Source organism: Nicotiana tabacum, chromosome 3 (assembly GCF_000715075.1).
Source record: "Nicotiana tabacum cultivar K326 chromosome 3, ASM71507v2, whole genome shotgun sequence".
Taxonomy (NCBI): domain Eukaryota; kingdom Viridiplantae; phylum Streptophyta; class Magnoliopsida; order Solanales; family Solanaceae; genus Nicotiana; species Nicotiana tabacum.
In genome coordinates this window covers 130171580-130184470 of record NC_134082.1, presented here as the reverse complement: position 1 = coordinate 130184470, position 12891 = coordinate 130171580, and the positions used below count along the sequence as shown (strand labels likewise).

The following is a 12891-nucleotide window of genomic DNA, read 5'->3' as shown; positions in this document are numbered from 1 at the left end:
TGCCTAAGAAGTTTCTTTTATGAGAATTTTTCCTAAAGCACCATCTTTTAGGTCTAATTAGCCCTTTATAGATACTCTTTGCTATATTCATGTTATAGATATCTTTTATGTTTTTATATAATGTATTTCATGTATTTGAGATGTTGTATTCATTAATACAATCAAAAAAATAGGCGTAAAAACAGGAATTTCAGCTAAATCTGATATGTATTTAACTATATTTAAGCGGCTTTAACGTGAAATACAGTAACGTATCTGCGCAGAATCTGGAAGGTTAAACTTGTTAAAAACGGAAGGAAATCAAATCACATGATATTCTCCTAAATTAACTCAACGAACTAAAACTAGTACACATTAATCTGTATTCTGCTCAAAGACAGCATCTCAGAAACGTGAATACAGCGAAAAAACAGAGCAACATCTGATCGAACTTCTTCCATTCTCTTCTCTTTTTTTTCGATTGATACAAATTATATAGAAAATAAGGTATTCATCCTCTATACATATGGCAAGTTTAACAGTTTTGTTGCGTCATTCTGGCAAGTGGAACGATGAGGGCAATTACATCGATTTTTCAATTGAGGGAATACTGATAAAGGAGTATGCCTCCTTTAATGATCTGGTTGTTTCAATTTCAAATCAATTGGGTATCGATTTGAGCTCCAAGACCATTAAAATACAATACAAAGTAGAAGGAAATTGCACACCAATGGAAATACACAATGATATGGGTTACAGAGTTTATGTAGAATTGAAAAAAGAGAACAGAGAATTTGGGATGTATCCTTTGTGCATAACAATTATCGAAAAAGATCTTATATCCGAAGGTAGTTTAAATCAAGGCGACATTGTGCAAATAGACGAAGGAGTTCAAAGGTACGATTCCGCTACATATGATACACTGGCTCTAGATTTTGTCAATTCAGGAGAAGCGATTGGAGTGTTCGAACTCCACAAGGATTTGATAATTTCAAAAACTAATCAAAAGGAGGTTATGGCTGGACAAGTTTATAAGGATAAGGCTACATTGAAAGAGGTGATGGAGAATTATGCTATAGCTCAAAGGTTTCAATTCCGGGTTGATAGGTCTAATGCTGTCAGGTTTGCATGTATTTAAATTTTTTTTCCATTGTATTTTCGATTATTTGTTCGAGCTGTAAGTTTAACGTCGTTGTATTTATGCGTATTTGTGTATTTCATCTAGATGATCACAGATGAAGTAAACATATGTTTGTTTAGGGCATTTAAATACATGTATTCATATGTATTTTACTGGTATAAATACACAACAGTGGCTCTAATTATTTTCTTATTATGTCTACTGTGGTATTAAGTGTATGCAGTTGTATTCATTGTATTCAAACGCATATAACTATAATGGAATTCAGTAGTATAAAAATTTATATATATAGATGTCAGGATGTGTCTATGTCAGATTATATTTATCTGTATATGAGCTGCATTTTTTGTAAACACTTATGCTAATCAAATGTAAAATAATTAATTCTTTGCAGTTATGCATTCTTATGCATTTCAGAAGATTGTGAATGGAGGCTTAAGGCTTCAAGTATTAACAAATCAGAACTATTCAAAGTGAGAGAATTCAATGATAACCATACATGTCCGCTGAAGGACAAGGTGTATGAGCAGCGGCAGGCTAGTAGCAGCCTTATAGGTGGTATGATAAGGCCTAATCTTACAAACCATAAGAGGAAATACACTCCAAGGGATATTATTGATGATGTGAAATTAGATTTAGGTGTATATGTTAGCTACATGTTGGCGTGGAGGGCTAAAAAAAATGCAATGAATTTTCTGAGAGGTGAACCGGTTGGTTCATACAAAAAATTACCAGGATACTTATATACAATGGATATGACATATCCAGGTTCCCACATAAGAATGGTAAAATCGCCAAAAAATAAATTCATGTACGTGTATATATCCTTGTATGCCTTTATAAGGGGGTTTGATCATTGTAGACCCATTGTTGTTGTGGATGGAAGTCACCTAAAATCTTACTACACCGGGACATTCGTTTCGGCAAGCACGTTGGATGGTGCAGGTGAGTATCTGAATTATAATACAATGTGTTAATATTTTTAAATATTGAAATACATTTTTTAAAAATAATTATACTCAATTGTATTTACAGGTCATATATTTCCACTAGCATATGGTGTTATTGATTCAGAGAACGATGTTGCTTGGACGTGGTTCTTTGAGCAATTCAAGATAGCATACGGTGAAAGGGAAAACATGTGCATCGTTTCAGATAGAAATGAGAGTATTATTAAATCTGTATCGAGAGTGCATCCAGATGTACCGCATTTTGCTTGTATATGGCATCTATGGAACAACGTATATAAGAAATTCAAAAAGAGTCATGCCAAGTTGAGCGAGATATACTTCTCTATGGCAAAAGCATACACGCAAGTTGAATTTGACAGTCTGATGGAGAAGGTGGAGAAGGTTGATATTAGGGTGAAAGAATACTTAGAGTTAGCTGGTTACGAAAAGTGGACTAGGTTGTATGCACTTGTTAACAGGGGATGGACAATGACGTCAAATATTGCTTAGTCAATCAATGTCGCACTAGTTTCAGCAAGGGAATTGCCAATATACGACTTCCTCGAAGAAGTTAGGAAGATGTTTGGACGTTGGAATTATAGTAACCGCAAAGAAGCTACACAGACATACACGACACTTGGAAAAAAATACCAGGGGATGCTGACTTTGAATGAGGAAATGTCTACACGTATGACTGTAAGTTATATTTTAACATCATTGTTGTATATAGCTTAATTGTTACTGAATTAATGGCATGAATACAACTGAATACAATGATTTTTTAAGTAGAACTACCATTAATACATATGAATACAACTATATTCAAACTCATAAAAGATATATTTTTTCGTAGATCTGATATGAATAGAACTGAATATAACTAAAAACATGCTGCAAAAACTATTGGAATACATCAGAATATAACTAACAAAGCTGTATTATATGTAATTTTAATATGTATTGTCAATACGTATGATTCTAATGCTTTTGTTAGCATCCTGTTGCCTAAAGTACAGCAGATTAAAACAATTGATTAATTGAATACAACTGAATACAGCTGAATACATCTTGAATACAAATGCAGTTGAATATATCTGACTACAGCTGATTAAAATAATTGAAATTAGCTGAATACAGCTGAATAAAGATGTTGAATAAAGCTGAATATAAAAATTGAATACAGCTAACTATAGCTGATTAATACAGTTCAATTCAAATGCTTCTAAAGTATGATTCTAATGCTTTTGTTAGTATCATGTTGCCTAAAGTACAACAGAATTCTGATAAGTTCTGCACTAACAGCAGTTGGTATTGTGCTGGTCTAAATATTTGATGTATTCATCTATATGCAAAAATTTCAGTTGTATGTAACTTATTAATTCAGCATTATACATTTGGTAATTCAGATATATGTGCTCAAAACTTATATTTCTATTTTTAAATGTAGGTGGTACCATCAACTGAATACTTACATACGGTTAACGATGGTGGGAGGAATTACACAGTCTGCCTGTTAGAGAGAAAATGTGTTTGTGGGAGGTTCCAAGTTGATGAATTGCCATGCCCACATGCTTGGGCTGTATTGAAGAGCAAGTTTCTAATGCCAGAAGAATATTGCTCTAACTATTACAAACCAAATACAATTGTAATGACATATGATTTGCCAGTGTACCCGCTACCGGACAGAAATGACTGGAATATACCAGAACATGCTGCAGAGGAGGTTGTACTACCACCCAAATGGAAAAGACCTCCTGGAAGGCCAAAGAAGAAGCGCGATAAAACATTAAGTGAATTGCTGCAGCCGAAAAATCAACATTCATGTAGCATATGTGGGCAGAGAGGACATAACAAGCGAACGTGTAGAAATGCTCCACGTAATAAATAGTTAACACTCTGACATGTATTAGTGCTTCAACGATTTGTCAATACTTATGTTAACATTGTCAAGTAATAAATTCTCATTGTCAAGTAATATATTCTGAAATGACTTTCATGAATAGTTTCTAAATACATATAGTTGAAATATTTTTATACAGATAAATACATATGTACTATACAGTTGAGTATAACTCAGTACGGATGAATACTAAAAAAATACAACTGGATACAGCTGAAGTATTTTTATGAATAATACAGTTGAGTAGCACTGAATGTAAATGAATACATCAAAATACAATTGAATACAACTGAATAATACACTTAAATACAACTAACTACTACTGAATAAAACAAGTTGAATACAACTGAGTACATCTGAATACAACTGATTACGTAAAATCTGTTTAATACATCTGAAATTGTGTTCTTTAATATGTGTTATCTGAACTTGGAAGATACATCTAAATAGATGCTACTGAATACAACTGAATACAACTGAACTTGACAGTTAAATACAACTGAATATAACTGAATCCAGAAAAAAATACATCTGAATTCTTTTATATAACCTACCATCAGCATACATAAAGTTTCTGACTTTGACATTAACATGTTCATTAACTAAAATGTGTTCAAGTAAAGTTGCTTGGTATTAACACATACGTGAATCCTGTAAGATAAATATGTATCTAAACTGAAGAATAAGCATGAATACTTATGAACAAATCAGTGAAACAATGATTGAAAAGTTGCAATTGTCATACACGAACACTGTTGATAAAGTGATAAGTTTTTCAAACTAAATACCATTTACACCAAAAACTACTCAAAATAGTATTCATCTTGAAACTACACTCCAAAACTACAATAACCTAAAGCTACTCTAATACTATCTGCATCCTTGAATCTGACTCCGTAATTTGCCTAGCAATCTTTGAAGGTGCTTCATTCTCGCTTATGGCATCAACGTCTATCTTCCGCATAGCATAGTCCCAGAGGAGAGCACCATATCTTTGATGAAGTAGAGAGGAATCAAATGTTATTTGTGTAATCTCTCCAAGAGTGCTCAATAACTCTGCGTATGCTGCAACATGCACCCCACAATCCCTAAAAAATAATTGATTGAAACAATTAAAAATAATGCATACAATTAGATTTGTATATAGCATACAATAATGATGCTTGAATACTTACATGCTACCAACTTTCTGTTGAGGCAGATCTGAAATAAAAAAAACTTCAAAGGGATCATTATGTGACTTGCCAGTGTATGCTGAGTAAGTAGACCAATCTATGCCTTGACTATCTCTGTAAAAGCCACTGATTGATAGATATAGAGGTACAAGCTTATCTAGCTTATCAATCTCAGAAACTACATAAGCATCATGACCTGCAGATCTGTACGAGTCATACACTTTAATACATCTATCCTTGAATGAGACAATAGCCAATACCCAGTGTAGTTTGTCCTTCAAGTTGACTGGCATCATGACATTATCCACAGTATGCCAAGGTACATTTGCATGCAATCTGTAGCCTCTTATGTACTCACATACCACATTCTCTTCTTTGGCTACATTAGCATTACTATTTGTATCAGCATACCTGTCGAATATTTCAGCGATTCTTGTCTTGAATATACAATCAACAGTTGTATACTTGAAGTTGCTTGTTTGATTGTACTTTCCCTTCTTTCTCAAATAGTAGAATATGACGTCAATATGCTATACACAAAGTTAAGTACATGGTGTGAGTCCAATTAATCAAACTATTAAAGAATATAGCTGAATACAGAGAAATACATATGAAAAATACAGTTGAATACAACAGATTGTATGTGAATAAAACTGTTGACTACAACTGACTATAGCTTACTACATCTGATTAAAATAATTGAAAACAACTGAATATAGCTGAATAATACAATTGACTACTTATGATTTAAAGACTTCAATATGACTGTCTACAGTTGAATACAACTGAATACAGAGAAATGCACTTGAATACATCTGACTATAGCTGATTAAAATAGTTGAATTTAATTGAAATTAGCTGAATACAGCTGAATAAAGATGTTTAATAAAGCTGAATATAACAATTGAATACAGCTAACTATAGTCGATTAATACAGTTCAATTCAACTAACTATAACTAAATACATCTGAATACACCAAAATACAGCTGAATACAACTGAATGCAGAAGTTGAATAAAGGTGAATATAGCAATTGAATTCAGCTGACTATAGTTGATTAATACAATTCAATTAAACTGACTATTGTGAGCACGCGATTTTTTGCCTCATACGAATTACTCCAAAAGAATTCCCAAAATTAGGTCTTTTCTTTAATTATGTATTATTTTTAGGAATTATTGTGTGATTTCCCTGATTGTTCGCATGTATTTGTGTGCATGTTTAATTTTGTTAATGCATTAAAAATACAAAAATATAGAATTTTCATTTGATATTTGATTTTTACATTTTTTGGAATTAATTAATAATTAGATGTTTTACAAAAATGAAAATTCAAAAAAAAATATAACATATTTTTGTAATTTTAGTCAAATTGTGTGATTTTCTTTTAATTTGGCATTTAATTATTTGTGATAATTATTAGTTAGAATTAATTAGTATTTTTAAGTTAATTTGGTGTTTTATAATTAATTAGGATTTTAGTTTTAATTGTTGAAAAGAAAAAGGAAAAGAAAATTGCAAAGGAAAAGAGAATAAGAAGAGGAAAATCTGGTTGAGCCAATTTAGTCAGGCCCAAAACCAAAACTCAGCCAAACCCATTGAGAATAAGAAGAAGAAAATATGGTTGGGCCAATTTACTAATTGAGAAGCTATAATAGTGGTAGGGTAGTATTTGTATTGTCAAATTTACTAAAAGCACTAATTGAGTGGACAATTAAGTGGATGATTAAAGAAATGAAAAGTTGAATTGGTAGTGGCAAATGCACTAATTGAATGCCCATTTAACGGAGTTGAAAATCAGATAAGAGAGAAAAAAAGAGGGGGCGTAGAGAGTGGTATACACTCAATATACACTGGATATACAGGGGTAGAGAGCTAAGAAAACTTGGAAGAGATTCTGAGAGAGGGAGAATATTCAAAGAGGGTAGAAGGCTAGGAAATTCGGAGAGGAAAAAAAATAAGGGGCGGAGAGAGCGGTATACACCTGATATACACTATGGATACACTGGATATACAGGGGCAGAGAGCTAAGAAAACTTGGAAGGGATTCTAAGAGAGATATAGGAAGAGAGATACACAGAAATAGATATAGGAAAAAAACAAATCAAAAACGATTGCAGAATTTCAGAAAAATACACTGTTTCATTGAGTCATTTGGTATTTTCTGAAGTTTTCTTCTAGTATGGAAGCAATTTCTCGTTAGCTGATAATAAAAAGGGTTTAAGTCGAGTCGGGTTTGAGATCTGCTGATTCACTAAGATTGAAATTAGGGTCTGACTATCGTATCACATCCCTTGGTTTCAAAATTAGTCTGCTGGTTCATTTTCAGGTGTTGAATACTACTGCTGCTGTTGGTTACTGCTGATACCTCATTTTTCTGCTTCCTTCTTTCATTTCCAGGTGCACACTTGAACTCAAATTGATGTAGATTTGAGATGAACATGAAATGAAAGTACTCAGACATTTGTTTACTGGATGATGCATGTTTGGACGACTATACATCTGTAGTTAAGTAGATATTAATGATATGTAACTGTGTAGTGTAGTCTAATTGGATTTATATTCACATGAAACTCGGACTGCGTAATTTGTACCTAATTGGACTGTTTGGGACTGTTAATTTGTGGTTATCCAGTTGTAGCCTTAGTATAGCTTAGAACTTGCTTTAGTTTAACGGTTTTGTTTTAAAAAATAAAAAAAATCAGAAATAGTTTGGGTGTTGCAATTGATTTTGAGATCAGCGTATGATATCCACATTAATTTTAATTTCAAGCTGAAGAGACGTCTCAAACAACTTTGTATTGCAGTAGCTAAGATCAGTAGATTAGTTACTCATATCAACATCTGCGTTTCATTAAGTAGTTTAGTTTAGCTGTATGATGATTAGATGTGAATAAAGTGTGAAGTTAGGCTATTAACCTGTTCGTGTTAGTGTAAGTAAAATCTCGTAATTAAGTTGCTTAGCCTGCTCATCTGAGGTTTATATTCATGAATATTTTTGTTAAAATTTAATTCACGTTTCCCAGTTTGTTTTGCCTTTAGTAATATCCAGAAGTTCACTAGTAGGTAAATAGATAAGAAAAATCTGAATTTTAGAATATAAATCCAATCCAGTCGGTTTAGACGTCTAACTGTTTTGAATTTTATTGAGATGAGCATATGAGTATGTCAAGTGTTGATTTGAATAAATGTCAAATAGCTCCATCATTTGCAAGTTAATAAGCCTGAATGTCAAGGGTGGGCCTGAATGAAGTCTGTCCGAAGCCCAACTTGAGTTTTGACTGTGTTTTATTCTTACTGGGCTGAACTTGAAGCCCAAGGTAATTACTGAAATTTTGAATAAAAGTCAAGGACGTAAGTATATTAGTTCTTGAACAATACTAACTAATTAGAGCTTTTTCTGTTATTATTAGAGACAAACTAAGTAAAAAATTGTAGATTGCTTTAGGTTGGCCTTTAAATAATAAATGAGGCGAGCCCTGCTAAACAAAAATGCATAAATTGCGGGGTCCTCTTAAATGTCTATAATAAAATACTTAGAATTCGAGATGGGCCGTTTAGCGAATTTCACAGCCCTTCCCAAAGATAATAACACATTAGTCACTTTAGGTGCGCTTTTAATAATTTACCTTCTTAAACTCGGGTGTGCATTTCATGTGACCCAAATCAAATCCCAAAAATATTGAATAAAATATGTTCAGGATTGCGGGTGCATTTCATGTGATGCAATCCAAAGACACATTTTAAACGACGTTTAATTCTCTCTAAAAATAATTGAATAAAAGCGGTTGAAAGCTAAAATTGGCACATAGGTTCAACATGTATTAAAATCAGATAAATAAGCTGAATATTACAGTTGAGCGACCGTGCCAGAACCACGGAATCCGGGAATGCCTAACACCTTCTCCCGGGTTAACAGAATTCCTTACTCGGATTTCTGGTTCGCGGACTGTTAAACAGAGTCATATTTTCCTCGATTCGGGATTAAATCGGTGACTTGGGACACCATAAATCTCCCAAGTGGCGACTCTGAATTTCTTAAAATAAATCCTGTTTCGATTGTCCTTTAATTAGAAAAACTCCCTTTACATATACCCTTTTTCGGGGTGTAGGTGAAAAGGGAGGTGTGACAACTATAGCTTGAATACAGTTGAATACAGCTTAATACAGCTGAATGCAAATGAATAATACAGCTGAATATAGCTGAATAAAACAGCATGTTGTTATTCAAAGAAAATTAGTCAGTTAGGGGAAAAAAACTTACGTTGTCATCTCATAGCTTCCCGTCAAACGATAGAAGGTAAAACCAATTTTTTGAAGTAACTTGATCAACTCCAAAATCCAATGGTATATGAAGTGTTGACTTGTTCTTCTTGTAATGGTCTTCCAAATTACTTCTACAAGTATGGTATAAAAAATATTATATACATTTTTAAAAATATAAAAACTTAATACACATACCGGGGGAAAACTCGCCTCTGATCATGTCTAGCGAGAAGACCATCACGAACCCATTTGTTGTATTCCTAAATGATTAACGTAGGATGTGGCCCCGTTATTGAATCATCCTCAAATGGGTGTCTTTTTTCAAAAATGGGGGTCAACTTTACTGAGGTACCTATTGTTCATTGAATTCGTGATTAGAGACTTTTAAATTTAAAAACCTTGAGGAAAGCTGAATCTTTACTTTACAAAAATACTAACCTGCGGAGTCGAAGTTGGACTCATAAGGCGAAGAGTACCATCTACTTGGTCGCCGATTCCTATGAGATGGTATTGGGGTTGATTCAGCTTTTTTTGCATTGTTGTGAATCACAATTCTAGTTTCTAGAATTTGACTGGGAAGAAACTTGTCGTCCAGCTCAAATTGAGATACATAGAATTCTGTAGATACACCCTCTTGACTAGTAGATGGTATGTTGGACGACACCTCTGATGTAGTTTTCCCCTCTCCTCTATACTCCAAACATTGATCATTAAGCACTTGTTTCTGTTTGTTGTATGTATCATTGTTAGTGTATTAACTTAATGTTACAATACAGTTAAATACATATAAGTGTAGTAAGAAAATAGATTTTGGTAATGGAAATGAGAGTTTGAAATACATCACACATATTCAAGAAATACAAATCAGAATACATCAAAATACAGCTGAATATGTTTAAATACAGTAGTTAATTCCATTTACATATTAAGGTTAACACAGATATGAATACAGCTAAATACATGTGTTGGCCGATGCATTTATCAGTTTAGTGAGGCAGTTAAAGGCTGGTCGAATACATACAACATTTATAAATACAATTATTTAATTATAACAGCAAGCATGAGATATAAACAAATGCTCAATATGTTAAGAATGGTATACCTCAACATTATCTCCGACATCTGTGTCAATGCCATCATCACGTCTCCCTATGGGTTCCTTTCTCTGGTGTAAACTTTCAGTTTGCTGATTTTGTTGAAGATGGTCAGAAAGATTCTTGAAGTTATCATTGATCAATGTTCTTGGAGACTTGAACTCTCCCACAACCTTAACAATACAAAAATAATTATAAGATTACGCCAAAAATATATGAATGTTATTCATTAAACTGTAATGTTTAATTTGTAGTTAAATACTCACGTATTCTTTGAATGAATTTAGGTCTTTCCTCAAAGAAGATACTTCGTCATTTTGGGAATCTTGCAGCTGATTGTCATGCAAAACTTTATGTCCAAATTTGGATACACAAACAGGAGGAATCTTGGGTTGATATTCTGTTTCGTTAGGATGCCTTTCGTGTTCCTTGCACTTTTTATGGGGCGGTGATGAAGATGGACCAACACTTGCAACATGTTTCTTCTTACATTGAAGCTCGGGTGTAGGAGAAAAGTCATCCGAATCATCTCCCGATTTGTCTGAATGAGCAGGAGAAGGTCTCTTCTCAACATCGGCGCCTACAGGAGGATTCTGAATAATGGCAAGCTCTATATCGCTTGGACTGATGTCCTTGTAAACAATCTGAAAAACGAAATACAATCAAAGTCTTACTAGAAACATACAAATGCAGATCTGGAATACAAACTGAAATTTGTATTGAATATAAAATGCAATTGTATACAAATGCAGATCTGGAAGCACTAATGATTTGGAAATAATATGCAATTGTATGAAGAATTAATAATGAAGGCTACAACAGCTATATATTGTTGTATGCATATGAATGCATTTGTATGCATTAGATGTGTTCAAATGTATACAGTTTTTGTATGCATTTGTATACAAGTGTATGCAACTGTTTATTAGTCTCTATGCATTTGTATACATGTATCTTGAATCTGTATGCAAGTATTTATATCTGTAAGCATATGTATACAAATGTATATTGTTGTATGCATCCCCTGAAAATTTATGCAACTGTATTTTGTGTCTGTATGCAGCTGATAATACAAATATTTTCTATCTGTATGTATTTGTATACAAATATATTATGTTGTATGCATCCCCTGAAAATGAATGCAATCTCTTGTATGCAAATGTATGAGTAATCTGGATGCATTTGTATGCAGCATATTTGTGAGAATATGACAGCTGAAACTACAGCAGATATTACATCACCAAAAATGTATCTGAATGCAACTGCATACTTTTATATGCAAATGTATGCCTATTAATTATTACTAAAATATAAACTATCAATGATACAATTTATATATTACCATGTTCCCGGTGTCATTGAACATGTCGTTCATCAGATAAGCAAAGGTTGGCTGATATCCGGTGGTTCTCTAATTGAGTATTCTGGAGACCACGTCATCAACTCGGAGTGCAATTTTGGAATCAACAACTGAACATCACTCATAAAACCACACTTGCATAGCTAGTGACATCCCAGCTATCCTGTAATACTTCTTCTCAACATCCATCTTCATGCTAATCGATTTTGTTAGCATTTTAAATGCTTTTAAACCACAATGATATTCAGAATAGCGCCCACTCTCTACCAAGTCAAAATGTAGCCTTGGTATAGTTGTATTATTCTTCTCGGATGAAAAAATGAAGGTGTGTATGAAATACAACAAAGATATCTTCAAGGCATCACCATTATTGTCGGGACCCCAGTTCTTGTCAGCAAAGCATTTCATCAATTGTTCATTCTTGACAAGATTAGCACCTCCAAAGTAAGTCTCAATAAGTCGGTTAGGAAACTTTTCACTAAACTCAAAATCTTCATCATTACCAACACATTTGAGGCCAGTCACAATCGCAAACTCCCTTAATGTGAAATGTAATGAAGTACCATTGACGTGTAATGCAAATACATTGTTAGGAGTGCCTTCTAACTGGAGAGCCATGAAGCATCTGAAGAGTTGATGTTGAACTTCACAGCGCTTCATTTGAAGAAATGAGCCAAAGCAAGTATTGCCAAGTTGTTAGTACTGATCAGGAGTAAGGTTCTCTTTTAGCTGGGAGACTATATCAGTATTAGTATAAACACTGATATGGGGTGCAAATTTTGGCTGGTGTTTCACAAAAAAATTAATTCTCTGCATTTAACAAGAATAAATACATGTAAATACAATTGAATACAAAGCATATTTCATAGTAAATCTTACATGAATATATATGAATACAACTACATACACTTAGAAGTATAGATATAACCGAATACACAGAATATATTACAGTACATCTGACATGAATACATACGAATACAACTAAATACATTGACAAGGCTAAATACATATTAAAAAACTAGCTAC

General features: G+C 33.2%; 3 protein-coding genes across 3 annotated transcripts; 2 read left to right on the top strand and 1 right to left on the bottom strand.

The window, feature by feature from the left end:
• Positions 1-778: 778 nt before the first annotated feature.
• LOC142177424 (uncharacterized) lies at positions 779-2580 on the top strand. Its single transcript, XM_075245933.1, has 3 exons — positions 779-1101; positions 1515-2065; positions 2156-2580. The coding sequence occupies exons 1-3, from the start codon at positions 779-781 to the stop codon at positions 2578-2580; spliced, it is 1299 nt and encodes a 432-aa protein (XP_075102034.1).
• A 69-nt stretch (positions 2581-2649) lies between these two features.
• Positions 2650-3958, top strand: LOC107818062 (uncharacterized). The gene is made up of 2 exons (XM_016643984.2): positions 2650-2766; positions 3518-3958. Exons 1-2 carry the CDS (start codon positions 2650-2652, stop codon positions 3956-3958), a joined length of 558 nt encoding a protein of 185 aa, XP_016499470.2.
• Positions 3959-4829: 871 nt separating this feature from the next.
• Positions 4830-12483, bottom strand: LOC142177423 (uncharacterized). The gene is made up of 7 exons (XM_075245921.1): positions 12001-12483; positions 10772-11149; positions 10514-10678; positions 9888-10135; positions 9294-9348; positions 5146-5675; positions 4830-5058 (listed from the first exon to the last, which is right to left on the bottom strand). Exons 1-7 carry the CDS (start codon positions 12481-12483, stop codon positions 4830-4832), a joined length of 2088 nt encoding a protein of 695 aa, XP_075102022.1.
• Positions 12484-12891: the final 408 nt, after the last annotated feature.